The 22,843-nt window shown below is 51.3% G+C and overlaps 1 protein-coding gene and 1 long non-coding RNA gene across 2 annotated transcripts; one reads left to right on the top strand and one right to left on the bottom strand.

The window, feature by feature from the left end:
* Window positions 1-282: 282 nt before the first annotated feature.
* On the bottom strand, window positions 283-22,159 carry LOC125508500 (aspartate carbamoyltransferase, chloroplastic-like). The gene is made up of 5 exons (XM_048673231.1): window positions 21,632-22,159; window positions 14,933-15,072; window positions 13,565-13,738; window positions 13,221-13,457; window positions 283-665 (listed from the first exon to the last, which is right to left on the bottom strand). Exons 1-5 carry the CDS (start codon window positions 22,047-22,049, stop codon window positions 558-560), a joined length of 1,077 nt encoding a protein of 358 aa, XP_048529188.1. The 5' UTR covers window positions 22,050-22,159; the 3' UTR covers window positions 283-557.
* On the top strand, window positions 3,884-5,255 carry LOC125508501. Its single transcript, XR_007283543.1, has 2 exons — window positions 3,884-4,756; window positions 4,870-5,255. It is a non-coding gene; the product is annotated as an uncharacterized LOC125508501 (long non-coding RNA).
* Window positions 22,160-22,843: the final 684 nt, after the last annotated feature.

Here is a 22,843-nt window from a genome sequence, read left to right as displayed (position 1 = left end):
AGGTATGGGGTACAAAAAAGACCCAGGACGGTTCTTGGGTTCCCAAATTATGGAAGTTCAACATTTTGGAAGTTTGCAAACTTTGAACATGTGAATTCTGAAAGGTGAGTGATATATTTCTAACCAAGAGTAACTCAAATAGTTGTCTCAAACTTGTTTGTGAGAAGTAGACTTGAACCATGCAGCCAGAAGCAAAAGCAACTTGAGGTAAAAGCTGTCGAGCTTCAGCAAGCCAAAACAGCAGAGTGTCCATCAGCAAATGAGGAAGCAAACATGGCTGCCTTTTTGTACTGGACCATAATCAGCAAGTGAATTTCGTAGGTAAAATATAATTTTCTTTTCGAACATTGCATTCCATCCTGGGGAAAAGGATGTTCCACATAATAACAGAGAATATTCCTATGGAGCATGTATCATACAATCATTGCTTTATTCTTGCAAGGATCCAACTTTCTTATACCTTGCACAGCACCGAACAGTTGAACTTGGAGCCAATGATTAAGACTACATTTCTGATCCTTTGACATCGCAAAGCTCACGCACCAGGAAAAAGAATGTCAATGGCCAACAAGCAGAAGTTTGAGCAGTGCCATCCTTATGTAGAGGCCATTCTTAGCCTGCCTAAAATATGCAGCCCTTGGATCACTATCAACATCTACTGTGATCTGCAAAACGACAAACATTGAATCCTGCACATTCCAATTTGACACGAGCTAGGAACCAATTAAACCCATGTATCACTATGATACAATACCCAAGCAACCAAGAAATAACATGTCAACTGCCACGAACGTTGATTCCTTCAGAGAAATGAAGGAAATCATAGGTGATTCTCATGAAAAGATAACTTTCACATTGTTAGGTAATTAGTACATGTTGCTGCTCGGATGTGGAAACATCACAGCTGAACAACTTTCCAAGACACCCCCCCCCCCCCAAAATTGGTACAGTACGGCTTCTATCTCTTGGAACTCGATGTTGTTGATCCACCAAGAGGTTGACAGGGGTGTTTATATTTATAGCCATGTACAGCATCTGTATTTTCCCCATAGTATAAAAGGCTTTGTGCATATTTCCCTCAAACATACGTGTATAATATACCTATGGGCCCATGGGAATACAAGTTGCTACTTCCTTAACACCAAGAACTGCTTTTGGCTAACCAATTCCCGAGCTCAGAATGGATTCGTGACAGAAAAATGGACCAGTATACTCCATACTGAAGGAGAACTCATTATAATATTTATCTGCCAACTCCGCCTATGTTGTCTCAACATAGCCGGTCCCAATACCGGGTAAAGGAGGAGGGTTGTGATAGGCTTGGCGAGCCAATGTAAAAACTCAGCCACTCTTATGAAGATGAAACCCAAAAGATTTTCGTTGGGCGTAACCCTCTCAGCGACGCGCCACATCGGAACCCGCGTGTGGTGGCAAATGGGCAAGGGCCGGGCCGTCACCCCCTGGTGGCGCGCCGTATCTTGATCCGGATACGGTGGCAAGTGAGCGAGGATCGGGTCATCGCATCCTTAGGGCGTGTTCGGTAGTTCACCACGGCTGCAAAATCCTCAACTCCGTCGCCCAGATCCAGCAGCCAGCTTCCCACCTAAACTCCTGGATCGACCAATCTGTTCGGTGCGGCAGCTTCTCGCAGCCAGCGATCAACAAGGCCAAAAGGCCAGAAAGTGTTTATTCGGCCCATTTTGACAGGCTTCGTTTCTCTGTGGCCTGGGTATACGTGGGCTACTGACCAAATTGGAAGAGGTGGACGGGGAGGCGAGGGAGCTCGATTGACGACAGAGAAGCTCGTCGCTGATGGTCAGTGGTCGAATCGCGGCGGCGAAGCTCGATTCACTGAAGAGAATCTCGTCGCTGACGGCGGCGGACCTGGTCGACGACGGTGGCGGAAGAGGGCGAGCAGGGGCGGGGAAGGGGGAAGAGGAGTCGCGGGTGTGGAGGACTGGAGGGGCTCGAGCATGGGTCACGACGGTGGAGAGCGCGGCCGCCGGCGGTCAAGGTGCTTTGCGCCATCGCCTGCTGCGTGCGGCGGCTAGGGTTGGGGAGGGGGAAGAGGAGTCGCAGGTGCATAGGACTGGAGGGGCTCGAGCGTGGCGGGTCCATCAATCACTTCGCGGTTGCACAGTCACGTAATTCTTTCCAAATCCCGCTTCCCAATTTCCTCAAAGCCAGGTTTTCCCAACTCCGTCGCTCCGTGGATTTTACACGCAGATACGAGCCAGCTTCTCGTTCCAAAATCCAGGAGTGGACCCGTTCGGCTGGACTCCACGGCCGGAAATGTGGATTTGAGAAGCCAGACAACTACCAAACACGCCCTTAGTGGCGCGCTACATCGGCGCCCGGATATAGTGGAAAATGAGCAAGGGTCTTCGCATTTGACTCGACGAGTGCGAAGGGTAAGGAAGCTAGCCGAGCCTAGGAGGATTCGCTTAGGTAGCTGGAACGTAGGGTCTCTGACAGGGAAGCTTCGAGAGCTAGTTGATGCAGTGGTGAGGAGAGGTGTTGATATCCTTTGCGTCTAAGAAACCAAATGGAGGGGACAGAAGGCGAAGGAGGTGGAGGATACCGGCTTCAAGCTATGGTACACAGGGACGGCCGCAAACAGAAATGGCGTAGGCATCTTGATCAACAAGAGCCTCAAGTATGGAGTGGTAGACGTCAAGAGACGTGGGCACCGGATTATCCTGGTCAAGCTGGTAGTTGGGGACTTAGTTCTCAATGTTATCAGCACGTATACCTCGCAAGTAGGTCACAATGAGAACACCAAGAGGGAGTTCTGGGAAGGCCTGGAAGACATGGTTAGGAGTGTACCGATTGGCGAGAAGCTCTTCATAGGAGGAGACCTCAATGGCCACGTGGGTACATCTAACACAGGTTTTGAAGGGGCGCATGGGGGGTTTGGCTATGGCATCAGGAATCAAGAAGGAGAAGATGTCTTAAGTGCTCTAGCCTAAGACATGATTGTAGCTAACACCCTCTTTAGAAAGAGAGAACCACATCTGGTGACTTTTAGTAGTGGCCAACACTCTAGCCAGATTGATTTCATCCTCTCGATAAGAGAAGATAAGCATGCGTTCCTAGACTGTAAGGTGATACCTGCAGAAAGTGTTGTACCTCAGCATAAGCTGGTGGTTGCTAACTTCCGCTTTCGGATTCGTGTCCAGCGGGATAAGCGTGCCAGTCACTAGAACGAAGTGGTGGAAGCTCAAGGGAGAGGTAGCTCAGGCGTTCAAGGAGAGGGTCATTAAGGAGGGCCCTTGGGAGGAAGGAGGGGATGCGGACAATGTGTAGATGAAGATGGCGACTTGCATTCGTAAGGTGGCCTCAGAGGAGTTTGGAGTGTCCAGGGGAAGGAGAAGCGAAGATAAGGATACCTGGTGGTGGAATGATGACGTCCAGAAGGCGATTAAAGAGAAGAAAGATTGCTTCAGACGCCTATACCTGGATAGGAGTGCAGACAACATAGAGAAGTACAAGATGGCGAAGAAGGCTGCAAAGCGAGTTGTCAGTGAAGCAAGGGGTCGGGCATATGAGGACCTCTACCAACGGTTCGGCACGAAGGAAGGCGAAAGGGACATCTATAAGATGGACAAGATCCAAGAGAGGAAGACGAGGGATATTGGCCAAGTCAAATGCATCAAGGACGGAGCAGACCAACTCTTGGTAAGGACGAGGAGATTAAGCATAGATGGCGGGAGTACTTCGACAAGCTGTTCAATGAGGAGAATGAGAGTTCTACCATTGAACTGGACGACTCCTTTGATGAGACCAACATGCGTTTTGTGCGGCGAATCCAGGAGTCTGAGGTCAAGGAGGCTTTAAAAAGGATGAAAGGAGGCAAGGCGATGGGCCCTGATTGTATCCCCATTGAGGTGTGGAAAGGCCTCGGGGACACAACGATAGTATGGCTAACCAAGCTTTTCAACCTCATTTTTCGGGCAAACAAGATGCCAGAAGAATGGAGACGGAGTATCTCTACTATTAAAGGGGGATCGAACGTCGTGATGGTTCGACCTCCCCTCGTGGTTCGACACCTCGTTCGATCCCCCCACCTCGTTGAACATGTATCATTGGGCCACCTCCTTCCCACGATCCATCCACGAGACCATGATCGCCTCTCGCGAGAACCGCAACGATCTTTTTACAGCACCTCCCACACTTCCAACCCTCCGGTTTACAAGGGGAAAAAACAAAAAAGAAACAACCCTACCCACGCATGCACGTTTCCTATGCAATCCAGAACTGCCGCTAGACCAGGCAAAATCAACGCACCGGTATGCACACATCTATACATGCACGATCTGCTAGGGCTTCTCCTTATTTCCTAACGACCTGACCATGCATGTTCCTCCTTCCTAGTCATGCTCGCCATCGTGCCAGACGGGAGGCCGCCATGTGCACCGTTTCAATGGTGTTCCTCCTCGAGGAGCGCGTCACTAGCATGACGCGGGCGGGGAAGTGGTGGACGCGCAGGGTTCACGCCTACGTTTGGGGTGGCCATCGCGCTCTACCTCCTGGCCTCTGAACTCACCAGCATCGGTCGCCGCGGCGGCGTTGTCTCTATCGTCTTCATCGAGATGCTCCTGGTGGTCCTCTATAAAGCCCCGAGCCCTGGACAGGGTTGATCGTCGAGGCGGAAGCGGCTGAGGCCCGGAGCCCCCTCGAATTGCCACGACTCATGGAGGAGCAGAAAACAAGCCGGCAGCGTGCCTGAGCTAGGGCAGTGGCGGCTGCAATCCAGGTAGTTTTTTCCCTCATCTCTTATGCTCATTCTCTCTTTGTGGTCTACAAGGGCGTGCTACGGCTGCGCGTACAGACATGGCCATCGCTCTAGCTACATTCATCCCGGTGCAGGACCGCTCGTCTCGGCATCGCAGAATCGCCGGCGAGGGCGCCGGTGACGGCTGCCAGGTGCTCGTGGGGCTACTGAAGGGCGCGGGCGAGGCACATGGTTGATGCTTGGGACAGCTGCGGAGCGGCGTGCGCGAGTGCAGGGCAGGCAGTAGCCAGGGCGGCGGGAGAGGACCTAGGACACGTTGTGTTCATGTAATCATCTTGTTCGTCTCTCCCTTTTGTTCGTCCTGTGTGACTATGTTTTCCTCTTATATCCTGTAGCTCTAACTATGCTTTCCTCTTGCATCCTGTAGCTTTAAGAACGACTTGTGCAGGTAATTTATTTCTGGTCACCAAAACAAGTTTGTTCTTACACTTTGACGTTATGATTTGTCATTATTCACTAACATTGAGAGTACTAATGGGTAGCATGGTATGATCAAGAGAAGGGAATAATTTTCTACAGGTTATTTTGTTAATGATAATGACACGAAATCACCATGAATATTAATATACAGGAGGGAGTACTATTTTATTGGTGTCATTTAATATCTAATTATTTTGTTTCAAATAAAGTACCAAATTTAGTGATTAATTTTTCTTTACCGCGTCATGCACGCATCTCTAATCTTTATGGTGTTGGCTGATGTACATAGACTGTACATGGAACCTTTATGATCTACACTGCCAACTACACCATGTGACAGATTGCTTCAATATAGCTTTTGTCTGCGACGCAAAGAAAATGGTGTGACATGGAGAAGGAAACGAATTGTCTAAGTAATAGAGTTGTCACTTAAGTTTCAGATTCAATTTTAGTCTTTGAAAGTTGTTATCTAAAAAATTTATTCATAAAACTTAGAGCTCATAGAACTTCTATGATACGCCTAAATAAATAATGTATTCGCTATAACCAAACTGATCAAATTATATTATACTCCAAAGTAAAGCACATCAAACATTGATAGTGCAATAATTTGATCGGTAACATCTCTCCCGTGGCAACGCACGAGTATTCGACTAGTATTAGTACCAATCTGCAAGAACAAGGGGGTGTTCAGAGTTGTACTAATTACCGAATTAAGCTGATGAGCCATACAATGAAGCTATGGGAGAGAGTCATTGAGCACCGCTTAAGAAGAATGACAAGCGTGACCAAAAAATCGGTTTGGTTTCATGCATGGGAGGTCGACCATGGAAGCCATTTTCTTGGTACGACAACTTATGGAGAGATACAAGGAGCAAAAGAAGGACTTGCATATGGTGTTCATTGACTTGGAGAAGGCCTATGATAAGATATCGCAGAATGTCATGTGGTGGGCCTTAGAGAAACACAAAGTCCCAGCAAAGTACATTACCCTCATCAAGGACATGTATGATAATGTTGTGTCAAGTGCTCGAACAAGTGATGTCAACACTGACGACTTCCCGATTAAGATAGGACTGCATCAGGGGTCAGCTCTGAGCCCTTATGTGATGGATGAGGTCACAAGGGATATACAAGGAGATATCCCATGGTGTATTCTCTTTGCGGATGATGTGGTGCTAGTTGACGATAGTCGGACGGGGGTAAATAGGAAGTTAGAGTTATGGAGACAAACCTTGGAATCGAAAGGGTTTAGGCTTAGTAGAACTAAAACCGAGTACATGATGTGTCGTTTCAGTACTACTACGTGTGAGGAGGAGGTTAGCCTTGATGGGCAGGTGGTACCTCAGAAGGACACCTTTCGATATTTGGGGTCAATGCTGCAGGAGGATGGGGGTATTGATGAAGATGTGAACCATCAAATCAAAGCCGGATGGATGAAGTGGCGCCAAGCTTTTGGCATTCTCTGTGACAAGAGAGTGCCACAAAAGCTAAAAGGCAAGTTCTACAAGACGACTATTCGACCCGTAATGTTGTACGGCGCTGAGTGTTGGCCGACTAAAAGGCGACATGTTCAACAATTAGGTGTGGCGGAGATGCGTATGTTGAGATGGATGTGTGGCCACACGAGGAAGAATAGAGTCCGGAATGATAATATACGAGATTTGGGGTAGCACCAATTGAAGAGAAGCTTGTCCAACATCGTCTGAGATGGTTTAGGCATATTCAGGGCAGGCCTCCAGAAGCTCCAGTGCATAGCGGACGGCTAAAGCATGCGGAGAATGTCAAGAGAGGTCGGGGTAGACCGAATTTGACATGGGAGGAATCCGTTAAGAGAGACCTGGAGGATTGGAGTATCACCAAAGAACTAGCTATGGACAGGGGTGCGTGGAAGCTTGCTATCCATGTGCCAGAGCCATGAGTTGGTCGCGAGATCTTATGGGTTTCACCTCTAGCCTACCCCAACTTGTTTGGGACTAAAGGCTTTGTTGTTGTTGTTGTTGTACACCAAGCCATATCATTTGGCATAGTATAAGCGGCTTTTGATGGATAAGTCTGTGTACTAGGGTCGTTGTGGGGCTGCAGCACATGGTCCTTGTGGCAGTTAGGATAGAGTTCCTGACCATCAAGGACTGGCAGTTAGGATAGCATCTTAGACTGGCATCTTAGACTGGCATCTTAGCAGCATCTCAGCATATGCTTGGCTGGCTAGCAGCCTATAAGTATGTATCCCCAACCCCTCAGGTTGGCATGGCATTGTGTGAGAAATAAACCAACGAAAATTGTCCCAACTCTCCTAGTGTCATCCACAACTATCAATGCTCAGGTTCAAAGGTCTAACAAGTGGTATCAGAGCCTCGTTATCTTGTACCCTGAGCATTTCCTGTGAGAAGCCTAAGTCGGTAGCAGCAGCTGCTCCGTCTGCCTCTGGTTATCTTCCTCCCTCCGGACTGTCGAGCAGCAGTTCGTCTTCAACAGCCTCCTCTTCACGCAACAGCCCCCCTGCAGTGAGCCATGTCTGCAGGTCGCTCTCAACACACGGCTACCTCGAGCATACGGCGCCGGCAGGAGGCCGAGCGCGACGTGGCAGAGGAGCGTGAGCGAGCGGCTATAGCAACAGCTGCTGCGGCAGCAAGGGTGTCGAGGCTGGCTGCAGCGGAGCTGGAAGTGGCCAGAGCGGAGGTAGAAGCAGCCAGGGCGGAGGTAGAAGCAGCAGCAGCACGTGAGGCTACGGCGGATGCCAAGGCACTCCGCGGCGGCTCCGGCAGCTCCAACAGCTCCGCGCCTGCGGACGACGGCGCTGACGCAGACCGCGCCAAAGTGGCGCAAGAGCGAATGGCGCAGTGGGCAGCCGTGCACGCCCGCGCTCCAGGTGGAGGTGCGCACCGCGACGGCGGCTGCAACGACCAGGACCGCGGCCTCTACGAGGTCCGGACTGTGGTCAGGGATGTTGGTCCCAGTGCTGGGTGGCCTACCCTCACTAAAACCAACTACGTCGAGTGGGCCGGGATCATGAAGATCAGGCAATCCAGGACAGCAACGTCGACCACCAAGAGGACCGACGGGCGCTGGACGCCCTCATCGCCACAGTCCCGCCCGAAATGCAATTCTCGCTTTCCAGCTAGCGGACTGCCAAGGAAGCTTGGGACGCCATCGCCGCGGCACGCATCGACAGCGACCGTGCTCGCAAGTCCACTCTGCAGGCACTTCGTAAGGAGTGGGAGAGCCTGGGTTTCAAGCCAGGTGAGGACGTTGATGACTTTGCTCTCCGTCTCAACACTCTGCTGCAGAAGTTGGTGAAGTTTGGTGATGCCACCTACACCGAGGAGAGAGCTGTCGAGAAGCTCTTTCGGTGCATCCCTGAGAAGTACAAGCAGATGGCTCGGTCGATCGAGTCTTTGCTGGACCTCTCCACGATGACAATCGAGGAGGTGATAGGTCGCCTCAAGGTCGTCGACACCGACGAGCCACATCCTTCCTCGGGGCCCGTCACCACCGGCGGGAAGCTGCTCCTAACTCAGGAGCCGTGGGATGCCAGCCTTGGTGACAGGAAGAAGGGGGAGCCTTCTTCCACGACGGGCGGCCGCAAGCATGGCAAGCAGCGTAAGACGCGAAGAGGCCCCCCAGGCAGGGCAGAAGGACGTGCCGAAGGTGACGCCCGCGGAGGCGCCAAGGACGGCGCCGCTGGCAAGCCCAAGCCGGCACAAGACAACAGTTGCCACAACTGTGGCCGGTTTGTCCATTGGGCCAATGAGTGTCGGCAACCACGACAAGGCCAGGCTCACGTCGCACAGGCGAAGGAGGAGGAGACGGCTCTGTTCATGGCGCGTGCAAGCATTGGGCTATCTTCAGCGACACCAGTCGCAAAAGCTCTCATCCACCTCGACGAGCCAAAAGCACACGCCCTTCTCGGAGATGGCTCCGGGAAAGACAAGACTACGGGGTGGTGCCCCGACACCGGCGCCACCCACCACATGACCGGTCGAAGGGAATTCTTTGCCAAGCTCGACTCCGATGCGCGAGGCTCCGTCAAGTTTGGGGATGCCTCCGTTGTGGAAATTAAGGGCGTCGGCTCCGTCATCTTCACCACCAAGACGAGAGAACACCGGCTGCTCACCGATGTCTACTACATCCCCGCGCTAAGGAACTCCATCAGCTTGGGACAGCTGGATGAGAACGGCTCACGCGTGCTGATTAAGCATGGGGTCCTACGCATCTGGGATCGCCAGGGTCGCCTTCTCGCCAAGGTACCCAGAGGTGAAAATCAACTTTACGTCCTTGATGTGCAGGTGGCACAACCGGTCTGTCTCGTTGTCCGTCGGGACGACGAGGCGTGGCAATGGCATGAGCGCTTTGGGCACCTTCATTTTGAGGCCTTGAAGCGTCTAAGTGCCAAGGAGATGGTACGAGACCTGCCATGCCTCGACCATGTGGAGCAGTTCTGCGACATCTGCGTACTGACGAAGCAGAGACAACTCCCCTTTCCCCAACAGGCGAGTTTTCGGGCCAAGGAGAAGCTGGAGCTCGTGCACGGAGATTTGTGCGGCCCGGTGATGCCAGCCACACCAGGAGGTCGACGCTACTTCCTGCTGCTCGTCGACGATCTCTCTCGCTACATGTGGGCGATGATTCTCGGCAGCAAGGGAGAAGCGGCGGATACAGGCGCGCGCAGGTTGGTGTGGAGGCGGAGAGCGGCCGCAAATTGCGCGTGTTGCGCATTGACAACGGCGGCAAATTCACGGCAGCTGAATTCGCGTCGCACTGCGCCGATGAGGACATCCAGCGCCACTACTCCGCGCCGTACAGCCCGCAGCAAAACGGAGTCGTCGAGCGGCGCAACCAGACGGTTGTGGGGATGGCTCGGGCTCTCCTCAAGCAGAGAGGGATGCCGGCTGTTTTCTAGGGAGAGGCGGTGCTGACGGCCGTCTACATCCTCAACCGCTCGCCTACTAAGGCACTCGACGGCAGGACACCGTACGAGGCCTGGCATGGGCGGGGAGCCGGCAGTCTCCCATTTGCGGGTCTTTGGCTGTCTTGCGTTCGCTAAGGAGCTCGGCCACATCGGCAAGCTCGACGACAGGAGCACTCCGGGAGTCTTCATCGGCTACGCGGAGGGCTCAAAGGCCTACCGCATCCTCGACCCAAAGACACAGCGTGTGCGCATGGCGCGAGACGTCGTGTTCAATGAAGGGCGAGGGTGGCAATGGGACAAGGCGGTGGACAACGGCTCGACGCTGACGTATGACGACTTCATTGTCGAGTACGCCCACTTCAAGGAAGCCGGGGGAGCAAGCAGCTCCTCTTCGCCGGGCGCGTCTACCCCGGCCCCCAAAACTGCATCGACTCCGGTGCCTGCTACGCCGACGGCACCACACCTGGCGACGCCACATACTCCAGCCCCGGCAGTCACCACTCCGGGTTCGTCTTCATCAACACCAGCTCACGCAGAGCACAACCCGATGAAGTTCGCTTCCCTGCTCACTCACGACGAGGAGCGTGTCGACACGTGGTATGAAGGCGAACAACTGCGGTATCGCACGATGGATGATCTACTCGGCGACCAGCCGGTGCCGGGACTGATGCCTACGTGACCTGGAGGCGCAGCTACAACTCGCGTGTGAGGACGGCGAACCACGGTCCTTTGCAGAGGCCGAGAGAGATGCAGCATGGCGCGTCGTGATGCAGTTGGAGATGGATGCGGTCGAGCAAAACCGCACCTGGGAGCTCGCTGACCTCCCTCGTGGTCACCACGCAATCACCCTTAAGTGGGTGTTTAAGCTGAAGAGGGATGGAGCCGGCGCCATCATCAAGCACAAGGCTCGCCTGGTGGCCCGAGGTATCTTGCAGCAGGAAGGAGTCGACTTCGACGACGCCTTCGCTCCCGTGGCACGGATGGAGTCCGTACGACTTCTCCTTGCGCTGGCTGCCCAGGAGGGCTGGCGTGTCCATCACATGGATGTCAAGTCGGCATTCCTCAACGGCGACTTGAAGGAGGAAGTCTACGTGCATCAGCCACCGGGATTTGCGATTCCCGGCCAGGAGGGCAAGGTACTCCGCCTGCGCAAGGCTCTCTATGGCCTACGGCAGGCACCTAGGGCGTGGAACGCCAAGCTGGACTCCACGCTAAAGAAGATGGGCTTCGAGCAAAGCCCGCATGAGGCTGCCGTCTACCGACGGGGCAGTGGAGGAAATGCCCTGCTGGTGGGCGTCTATGTTAACGACTTGGTGATCACCGGCACCAAAGATGCAGAGGTGGCGGCGTTCAAGGAAGACATGAAGGCCACCTTCCAGATGAGTGATCTGGGGCTCCTCTCCTTCTATCTAGGGATTGAGGTGCACCAGGACCACTCCGGGATCGCGCTTCGACAGTCCGCCTACGCCAAGCGCATCGTTGAGCTAGCTGGGCTCACCGACTGCCACCCAGCTCTCACTCCGATGGAGGAGAGGCTGAAACTGAGCCGCGACAGCACGACGGAGGAAGTGGATGCTACGCAGTACCGACGCCTTGTGGGGAGCCTTCGCTACCTCACCCACACACGGACGGACTTGGCATTCTCCGTCGACTATGTCAGCCGGTTCATGGAGCGACCGACGTCGGAACACCAGCAGGCAGTGAAGAGGATCGTCCGCTATGTAGCAGGGACCCTCGACCACGGCCTCCACTACCCTAGGTGCCCGGGGGCGGCACACTTCGTCGGGTACAGCGACAGCGACCACGCCGGCGACATCGACACCAGCAAGAGCACGAGCGGGATCCTCTTCTTCCTCGGCAAGTGTCTTGTGAGCTGGCAATTAGTCAAGCAGCAGGTGGTGGCCCTGTCCAGCTGTGAGGCTGAGTACATGGCGGCCTCCACCGCCTGCACTCAGGCGCTCTGGCTCGCTCGACTGCTTCTCGTTCAAGACACCAGAACGGTGCAGCTCCTGGTGGACAGCAAGTCCGCCATGGCCCTGGCAAAGAACCCCGTGTTCCACGAACGGAGCAAGCACATCTGACTGAGGTATCACTTCATCCGCAGCTGTGTGGAAGAAGGGAGCATCGAGGCGAGCTACATCAACACCACGGACCAGCTCGCAGACCTGCTCACCAAGCCTCTTGGGAGGGTCAAGTTCCTCGAGCTTTGCTCCAGGATCGGGATGATTCAACTCTCCCACAAGACAACGTACAAGACTTAGGGGGAGAATGATGGATAAGTCTGTGTACTAGGGTCGTTGTGGGGCTGCAGCACATGGTCCTTGTGGCAGTTAGGATAGAGTTCCTGACCATCAAGGACTGGCAGTTAGGATAGCATCTTAGACTGACATCTTAGACTAGCATCTTAGACTGGCATCTTAGCAACATCTCAGCATATGCTTGGCTGGCTAGCAGCCTATAAGTATGTATCCCCAACCCTCAGGTTGGCATGGCATTGTGTGAGAAATAAACCAACGAAAATTGTCCCAACTCTCCTAGTGTCATCCACAACTATCAATGCTCAGGTTCAAAGGTCTAACAGCTTTCTGAATATTTCCCTCACTCATACGTGTATAATATACCTATGGTCACATGGGAATCCAAGTTGCTACTTGCTTAATATCAAGAACTACTTTTGGCTAACCAATTCCCGAGCTCCGAATGGATTGGTCATAACTAAATTGACCAGTATACTACACCAAGCCATATCATTTGACATGGTAACTACCTTCGTTCACAAATATAAGATGTTCTAACTTTTTTCTGAATCGGATGTTTATAGACATGTTTTAGTGTGTTTGTTCAGTCATTTCAGTCCCTATGTAGTCCATATTGAAATATCCAAAACATCTCATATTTGTGAACAGAGAGAGTACTAATTAGACATAACAGATTACTTCAGCACCCCAATTCAAAGACTCGTTAAATATTGGATTAAGCCTTTGACAATCAAAAACTCCCCAGTGACACAACGGGATTGAGATGCAACATAAGGTGACACTCATAATAATAAACAATCATTTCTGCGATGTATGTGAAAGGATAACTGCTGACCTCATCCAGCCTTGGAAGGGGATGCATGATAACAGCATGCTTTGGCAGCACACCTAAAACCTTCTTATCCACAATATATTTCCCACGAGCTGCCTCATAGTGATCGATCCTCTCTCCGAATCTTTCTTTTTGAATGCGTGTTTGATAAATTACATCACACCTGGATGCCACATCCAATAAATCTGAACTTTCTTCCCATTCAACACCTTGTGAAGTTAAGTACTCCTTAATATCATCCTTTGAACAAGAAGAAATACAAACAACAATCCATTTATTCCATCGGACTACAATAGAATTCAAAAGAAAAGAGGCCAGACAATATTAATTATTGGGGATAAAAGTACCTTCATTTTTACAACATCTGGAGATACGAAGTATATCTTAATGTTCTGGTACTTAGCGATCAAATAGGCCAGAGAACGAACAGTTCTCCCATTGGCAAGGTCTCCAACCAAACCAAGTTTGATTCCATCTAGCCTACCAATCTCTCTCTTTATTGTATATACATCCAACAAAGCCTGAATGAAAGAATGAACATATCAACTACAAAGAATGCAAAAGTGGTACTTCAGCATGATGTAACAACAGAAAGTAGATTCCAATGAGCACAAACAAACTATATTTACCAACATGATGAATTAGACAAAGAGGTGGTGGACGAACTAATGGGTAATGGGCACAAACAATTAGCTGAAAACCCGTTGACTTCCATTCAATATAGAAGGCGTACAGATACACTTTCAGTACATAAGGCGTGCAAGCGAGTTTAATGTATGTTCTCTCTTTCTTTCACAATTTATCTTCCCCCTCAAATCAATATTTACGAGCAACTATTCTCTCTCGTGATCATAACACATGAATACATGGGTATTGTGGTCATCAACTTCTAGTTTATCGCGGCCGAATAGCCTCTTTAATACATAATCCTGGTCCTTGTTTGTAAAGCGTCCTGCTTTAGACGCTTAGGCGTTGCTTAAGTGATAAGGCGCTCTGGCAGCACCTTAGAAATATGCCCAATTTAGGCGCCGCTTAGGCGTCAGAGCAGGTGATGCTTGCCTTAGGTCTCTTTACCACCTTATAAACAATGATCCTGGTAAAAATACAGTATAAAAAGAAACAAACGGGGATGGGGTTGTCACAGCAGAAATTTGTACGGTGATGCCAACAGAATGAAATTCTGCTCAATTTACACAGAAACCTTCAAAAGTACAGGACAGCACATTGCATATTCCAGAAAGGTTTATAATCCATGACTTGTCGACATTACTATAGATAATTTTATTCTTCCAAATAATATGGCCAATTGGGAAATACTAGGATAGCCTCAACCAAGTGATAGAGGCAGACACAGAAGTGTATCGCTCATTTATACTAACGATTAAAGAAAGGCTGCAGAACTGTCAACAAAATTGCCATCATCACCCTACCATGAAGCATCATTCATCAACTCAATTCTACAAAGAAAGCATGGCAAAACAGAAACTGGATCCAAAATCAGCCTATAGTATGAATTGACAATATCTGATCAACACCTAATACTACCAAAAAAGGGAATGCCATCACATGGTTCACTGACCATTCACTATAGCACCTACCCTCAAATAAAAGTTGCAAATTCCTTGTTAGAAGAACTGTCTTATTCTAAGAATGTGGACATTGCTTCGGTGCTTCCCAATAAAAGGAGCAGGAAGAGTTAGCAACATAATAATTACCTGAGTAGGATGTTGCCCTGGCCCATCACCTGCATTAATAACCGGAATTTCTGCAGTAGCCGCTGCTCTTCTGGCAGCTCCACTTTCAAAATGTCTCAGAACGATAATATCAGAATAACCTTCAACGGTTCTTATGGTATCTGCATTGGTTATACATGGTTTGACATAATGTTTGTTTAAAAAACACGCATTATTTTGAATGGAGTACAAGTAAGAGCATCTCCAGCAGATCACCCAAAAACTCTTTCCCCAATAAGCGGTTATTAGGGCTCTCCCACTAAATTTATTGGGTTTCATAGGTGTACTGCTATAGCAGATCCTCTCCCTCCCTCCCTCCCTCCCTCCCCCTCTCCCTCTCATGTGCATGGAAGATACCAGCGGAGCTCCGGCGACAGGTGGCACGGTGGGGCAGGGGACCAGTGCAGGCAGAGCGGGCAGAGCGGGCGGGCGGCGGCAGGCGGGCGACAAGGTGGCGATGGTGCGGCGGCGGCACTGCGCCAGGCAGCAGCGGTGGCATGGTGTGTTATTACCAACTAGCAAGAGCACAGGGACTCTGATTTGGGAATCAGTTTCTGGTCTGCGATGGATGCAGCTAGCTAGGCTTCACCCCTTATTTATAGGGGAAAGCAACTAGTACAGAACCACCTCAGTGGCTTTCTTACAGCCTAAGACATCTTGACTTGACCCACTTACTTGTAGCCTAAAACACAGGCTTGACTCACTAGCTTACTACCTAGGGAAAAGACTCGACTCATTGACTGACTGCTGCAAGGATTGCTCTTAACAATTCCCCCCCACCCTTGCAAATCAGACTTGAATTGATTTGGACCATCCCAATCCTAGCACACAGCTCATGGAATTTCACCCGCCCTAGTGTTTTCATTAGAATGTCAGCGAGTTGGTCTGTGGTGTTGATGTAGCTGTCGTTGATGACACTCCCATTCACCAAGCAGTCCCCGATGAAATGGTACCGTAAGTCGATATGTTTGCTGCATTATGATAGACCGGGTTCTTGGCCAGCGCCAAGGCGGACTTGTTGTCCCCCATTAGCCCGACTGCCTCGACTTCTCTCCCATGGAGTTCACCAAGCAGCCAAGCCAGCCAAGTCCTTGTGTTGCGGCAGATGTGGCAACCACATACTCTGCCTCACAGGAGGTCAGAGCCACCACTCGTTACTTGAGTGACTGCCAGCTCACCAAATTACTACCAAGAACACCGTGCCACTCGTGCTCACCGGCGAGGTCACTGTCACTTTAACAAATCAGCCGTGTCTCTCCAGTCTTCCGCCTATAGCATAGACCATGGTGGCTGGTGCTAGCGACATAGCGAAGGATGCACTTCACTGTTGTTGCTCCACCACCTGCTCACACGCATTTCTGATTTCCTCCTCCCAATTCTCTGGTAATGTATATCCTCTCAACTAGAATAGGTTCAGTTAGTTAGACTGTTAGCGTTGATGGTGTATGTTACCCTCAACGCTACCCTCCTCACCGTCCGGTTCTCCCGAAGCACAACATGGTGACGCACGACCAACGTGGGATCTTCCTGCCCCGTCGCTACGCCAACCTTTGCTTCCGACTTGATCTCATCGGTTCCCCGCTCGGCTCGTGTTGCCCTGCGTGATCCTCACTGGACTGCGGCCATGCAGGTGGAGCTTGACACCTTGCACGCCAACCAGACTTGGACGCTTGTCCCTTGGTCCCATGGCGCCAACCTCGTCACCATAAAGTGGGTATTCTGTCAGAAGTTTCACCCCGATGGTTCCCTGGACATGGTTCCCTAAACAGGTACAAAGCGAGGTGGATCGTGCGCGGGTTCGCTCAGCCCGCCAGCGCGGACTTCTCGGAGACTTTCTCCCCCGTTGTCAAGTTGGCCTCCACTCGCTTCCTCCATTCACGCGGTCCTACAGGAGTGTATTATGTGTCAACAGCCGACCGGTCGGTTTCGCTGACGCCGCTCACCCCGACGACGTCTGTGTGTTATCTCGTTCCCTCTACGGACTCAAGCAGGCGTCGCGCGCATGGTGCCATCACATTGTTGTGTTCCTCGGCATACTTGGCTTCCGCGCGACAACATCAAACACGTTGTTGTTCATGCTTCATCACGGAGATCATGTAGCCTACCTCCTCCTGTACGTCGATGATATTGTCATCATCGCATCGCACGCTGCTCTTCTTCATGATGTCATCGCCTAGCTGAGTGCCAAATTCCAGTTCAAGGACCTCGGCGCTCTGCATTTCGTCCTCGACATCAATGTCCGCCGCCGCAACGCCCCCGGCTTCTTCCTCCATCAGGAGGAGTACGCTATCGACCTACTTGATCACGTGGGCACGACTTGATCATGTGGGCATGACGGCTGCAGACCGGCCTCCACGCCGGCCGAGGCCAAGCCCAAGCTGTCTGCCGCCGACGGCAAGCCCGCTGATAATGTCACAGCATTATCGGTGTGTGATAATATCTCACTCTGACATCTGCTACACCGTGCAGCAGGTTTGGCAGCACATGCATGCACCTCATGACGTGCACTAGGCGCTCATCAAACAGATACTTCGGTACATCCGCGGCACGCCGGGCTTCGGCCTTCATCTCCGTGCATCCGCCTCCTTCGAGCTCGTTGCGTACACCGACGCCGATTAGGGTCCAGCAGCCGGTCTTTCACACCTTCCTCAAAGCCAATGAACACAGTAGGAGAGCTCCGGTCATTGAGCTTACGCAGGTCCCCAGTTCCTTAACATATGCTAAGCACCCAAAGGTGCGAAGGTAGCGGACAGCCGGCTTGCGGCCGTGCCACGCCTCGTAAGGCGTCTTCGAGCAAGGAATTTGGTGGGAGCACAATTGAGAAGCAAGACAGCAATGCTCACAGCCTCCCCCCAAAATTCAGCTGGCATGCTCCTCTGTTTCAGCAGAGCACATGCCATTGCCACCACCTTCTAGTTCCGCCACTCGACGACACCATTCTGTTGCGGCGTGTAAGGTGCAAGGTGCGGAGAAGTAGCGTTGGGTGCCTTCATCAGCACAATAGACAACACAATAGATAGCAAACTCCGTTTTGGTAAAATCATCGTCATTGTCCATGCGGAACATGCGCAATTTACATCCACTCTAAGCTTCTGCTTCTGCTCGAATTATTTTATGGCATCAGGTGCATTATTCTTGGCAGCCAAGAGCTTCACCCACAAGTAGCGAGTGGTGTCGTCCACCAGCAGCAAGAAGTAGCGCCATCCTCTAGGTGTCGGCAAAGCAGGACTGCAAAGGTCACCATGGACGAGCTCAAGAAGCTCCTATGTGTGGTACCTTGCTTGCTGAGGAAATGTGCCGCAGCCATGCTTAGTGATGACACCCATGTCGCAGAGCTGCTCCCCGTGATCCTGCCATGGCAGCCCGCGTGTCATAGTGAGGTGTCCCATCTTCTCCAATGCGTCAAAATTGAGATGCCAATATCTCTCATCACACCACCAAGTGATGTCGTCATGGCGGGCAGAGAGGCATATTGGGCAGGCCACCTGAAGATGTAGGAGGTAAAGGCAATTCTGGCCATGCCTAACCCAAACAAGGAGTCGACCTTGTTGATCCCAAATTCAAAGCACATCTCTTCTGGTCAGCACACATGCATCGCTCTCATCAAGCTGACCAATGTTGTTGATTGGGTTCTTCAGCCATGGGATGAAGTAAACGCCACTGGGGGCCTTGTGTTCCGTTGTTCTTGCCAGCGAAGATGATGGTGCCAATGCCCCTGATTTCGACGATTTTAGCATCGCCAAATTTGACAGTGCCAGTGACCGTTAGGTCAATTTCAGCAAAGGCATCGCCATGGCCTCTACATGGTTTGTGGCGCCGCTGTCGAGGTACCCGCCCTCGATTCGCTCATCGTCGTTGTTTGTGCCGAGGTAGGCTTTCGCCTTCGGCTCATCGATGTGAAGGGGAGCATGCTCTGGAGCTAGAGTGGTACTATCCTACACCACTATGGCTGAGGCTAGAACAATGTTGTCATGCATCACCATGGCTGAAGTGGAGTGATGTTGTCCTATACCTCCATGGTTGGGGCTGAAGTGACGTTGTCCTGCACCTCTGTTGCTAGGGCTGGAGCGGCACGGACCTGAGCCATGACGAGAGCAGGCTCATCATCTTCCTCTGCTTGGGCCAGGAGAGCCCTGTTTCTCCTAGGCTGCTTGCACTCCTTGGCCCAGCCATGACGCCTACAATTGTGGCATGTGTCATCGTGTGCGCCATCCCTGGGTGCCGCGTGATCATGACCACCTTCTCCACCCTTCTTCCGTTGCGGTCACCATCGATGTTGTACACTGCCGCACGCAGGCCGGGAGTAGCTGCTCCCTTGGCGAACTTTCATCTTCTTCAGCCACTGCTGCTTGGTGAGAAGAAGCCTGTCATGCCCATGTGGAGGCTCCTGCGACTCGAGACGGTTCTACGCCGCCTTCAACCAACCAGTGACCTCTTCAAACAACAACTCAAAGATGTCGAGGAGGATCTCGATCAAAAGAGCAAGCTAGGAGAACTTGAGTGACACAAGTCACAAGAATTTCTCGATGGTTTCAGATTCATCTATCGGTTCTACAAGAGTGGCGAGGCTTGTGACGAGGTTGGTGAGGCGCAGCGCAATGTCGGAGACGGACTCCCTTTCATGGAATGAGATCGTCTCAAATTCCTTCCTCGACTGTTGTGCCTTGCCCTTCCGCACGCGATCCATGCCGACACGCATGGCTCGGACTGCCTCCCAAGCCTCCTGCGCGCTCCGCTTGACAGCCAGGCTGGCCATCATCTCTGGCGGTACCGCGTGCAAGATGGCCTCCAGCGCCATTCGACCTTCCTACAAGTCGTAAGCGCCAAGCTCGATAGCCTCCCGGAGGCCCCGAGCCTGCAGCATGACTTTCATGCGAAGGCTCTATTCGGCGTTGTTCGTTCGTGTCAGCGTCGGGTACTTGCCACCGCCAAGATTCTTAATGACACGCTCAACGACAACCTCGCACGTTCCAACATCACGGTGGCGCGGTTGTCTTGGTGGTGGTGAGGGGGAATGGCACCGTGGCTAGGGAGTTGGACTACGGGCAGCGCCCTGACCTAAAACTAACATCTCTTAGGATCCTCACCTTAATCAGCTCTGATGCTAATTGTTAGCAGCAACTAGCAAGAGCACAGGTGATTCTGATTGGGAACTCAGTTTCTGGGCTGAGATGGATGCAGCTGGCTAGGCTTCACCCCATATTTATAGTTGAAAGCAACTAGTACAGAACCACCTCCATGGCTTTCTTACAGCCTAAGACATCTTGACCCACTGACTTGTAGCCTAAGACACAGTCTTGACTCGCTAGCATAGTACCTAAGGAAAGACTGACTGACTGCTCCAAGGATTACTCTTAACATGGTGGTGGTGCGGCACGGCGGTGGGCGGCGCAGTTTGGCAGTCCGGCAGCGACGTGCGGCAGCGGCGCAGTGGTCGGCGGTGATTGGCAGCGGCCCGCTGACATGGCATGTATTGGAAAAGGTATTGGGAACTTCCACTCTATGTAGAGAGAGGGGGGGGTGGGAATAGGGAATCTGTTGGAGCGTGTTTTCTGTGCAAACTTCCTCTATAAAATGAAATTTTTGGCAAAAGGGAAGCTGCTGGAGATGCTCTAAGAATCCAAAAAAAAAAATCCAGGTATAATCTGGGAAACGTTATTTAAAAAATTAAATAATACTCCCTCTGTAAAGAAATATAAGAGCGTAGATCACTAAAGTAGGATTAATCAACCGTGTGGTCCCTACATCAAAACCAGCAGGAACTGCACATTCATATCATCCAAGAAAAATAAATTCACAATGATTGAAGTAAACTAGTAAGGGTGGCCCTATCTTTTAACAATGGAATTGGATGGACGCAATTATATGAACATGGTAGCCAATCTATAATTAAAGTAGGATGTTCCCAATTGTAGTTCATAATAATTTATATAAGCATGAAGGGGAGCCTTGGCGCAGTGGTAAAGCTGCTGCCTTGTGACCATGAGGTCACGGGTTCAAGTCCTGGAAACAGCCTCTTACAGAAATGTAGGGAAAGGCTGCGTACAATAGACCCAAAGTGGTCGGACCCTTCCCCAGACCCTGCGCAAGCAGGAGCTACATGCACTGGGGCTGCCCAATAATTTATATAAGCATCCACCCCCCACCCCCATCTGTATAGTTCACTCCACACCAGCATGTAAGAATTTACTCAATTGTTAAATAATTAAGGTTGAGAGCCAACTAGTTCCAGTAGCTGACTTTTCTTTGATGGCCTCACCAAACATGGCAGATAACCCATGTTTGTTTCACTGTAAGTCGTATACAGACTACCCAAAATTTTCTACTTTACAGATCCAAGGAAGTGATGATGACCTCCTCAAATAATCTTCACAATAGTTCTAAGGAAATCCCAGGTCCTCAAAGTTTCAAAATTTGCTACAACTCGCAGTTATTGCACAACTAGTGCCTAGTTAAAATCTCACTTGAAAATCAAAACCGATGTTCCTCCATAACCCACAAAATTTGCATTTCCTCACCACCAACCGGCATCGCCCAACCACTACCCATCCTCATTCACTCTCAAAATAACTACAATTAGAATTAAAATTTCAGCTTGTCCATTCCACGTGAAGGTCACCAGGCAGCAATTAGCACAAATGCTCAAGGCAAGGCCTGACAAGATACTTTTAGGCAACTCACCTTCTAGGGTCTCGCCCTTGGCAGCGGACGAGAACTCGCGAGCGTTCTCGGTAGTGAGCACCTCCCCGCCAAGACGGCGCATGGCGGCCTCGAAGGAGAGGCGCGTGCGGGTGGAGGGCTCGTAGAAGAGCGTGGCCATGAGGTACCCCTCAAGGACGCGGCTCCGGAACCCGTGGGAGCTGCGCTCCACGGCCTCCATCTCCCGCGCCACCTCAAAGATCTCATTAAGCGCCTGCCGATCGAACTGCTGCGCCTCGATCACATCTCCGAGTTGCAGGGAAGCCGTGAGGGGCGACGGAGACAGCGAAGCTGGGGCGGCGACCGCGCGGCGGGGATAGGATGAGGAGGGCTTGAGCTGGGGTCTCCACGAGGGGATGGGGAGGTGGGGATGAGGGAGGATGACCCGGATGGCCGCCATGGGGGAGTGACCGGAGCTAGGGTTTAAGGTTTTAGGAGTCGGGGGAGGTTTGCTTTGGTTTGCTTTCCGCCTGACCTTTTTAGACCTGCCGATGATCGGAGAAGAGTAGTACTAGGTCTTTTTTTCTATCTACTAGTCTACTCCTTCCATCTCATATCGTAAGTAGCTTTTTAACACTATGTAGTATGTAGTACTATATTTATTTAGGCGTCCTATTTTATGAATCCACTTAAGTTCGTGCACCCCTCTATCCTGTCGCTGCCATCTGTTGGATTCAAATCCTCCATCTATAGTGCGTTGAAGCAATTCTTGCAATAAGACGCCCGCCTTCAGCCTAGCACACCCACGCGATTTGCAAAAAAGACCCTCACCCCGCGGGCTTGTCTCCCACCTCCGGCCCTCGGATCGTTCTGAACGGCATGGCTGAGAAAATCACCTCCTACGATGTGTTGCAACTAAGCAGCACCATTGCGGTTACCACAGTTCAGGACGACTAATCTTATTTGATGATAACGGATGGAATCTGCTTGCCCTCCTCCCTCTAGTGATCACAACGCCCTAAATTTTCCTTCCTATCTATTAATCTAGACTGAAGATCCATCTCCTTTGCTGTGATGTGTCTCCCTAGAACACTAACATCTGCAGAAAACGGACTGAACTTACTGTTTGGAAGATTTATCATGTAAATGCATGCGTGATGGCACGGAACTGGACAATACCTTGCAAACTTAACTGAGGGAAGGACAACCATTTATGATGTCTTTTGGTAATCTTCAGAAAGTAGCAGATGTATA

The sequence above is a fragment of the Triticum urartu genome, chromosome 5 (assembly GCF_003073215.2).
Source record: "Triticum urartu cultivar G1812 chromosome 5, Tu2.1, whole genome shotgun sequence".
Taxonomy (NCBI): Eukaryota; Viridiplantae; Streptophyta; class Magnoliopsida; order Poales; family Poaceae; genus Triticum; species Triticum urartu.
The sequence above is the reverse complement of the archived record's forward strand: the minus strand, read 5'-3'. Positions and strand labels throughout refer to the sequence as shown.

Excerpts from the sequence above, each read along its gene's own strand:
- LOC125508500 (XM_048673231.1), bottom strand. The coding sequence starts at position 22,049 with ATGGCGGCCATCCGGGTCATCCTCCCTCATCCCCACCTCCCCATCCCC. Across the intron at positions 15,073-21,631 it reads CAAGGGCGAGACCCTAGAAG|ATACCATAAGAACCGTTGAA; the intron begins GTGAGTTGCCTA and ends TAACCAATGCAG. Across the intron at positions 13,739-14,932 it reads CAGGGCAACATCCTACTCAG|GCTTTGTTGGATGTATATAC; the intron begins GTAATTATTATG and ends TCTTTCATTCAG.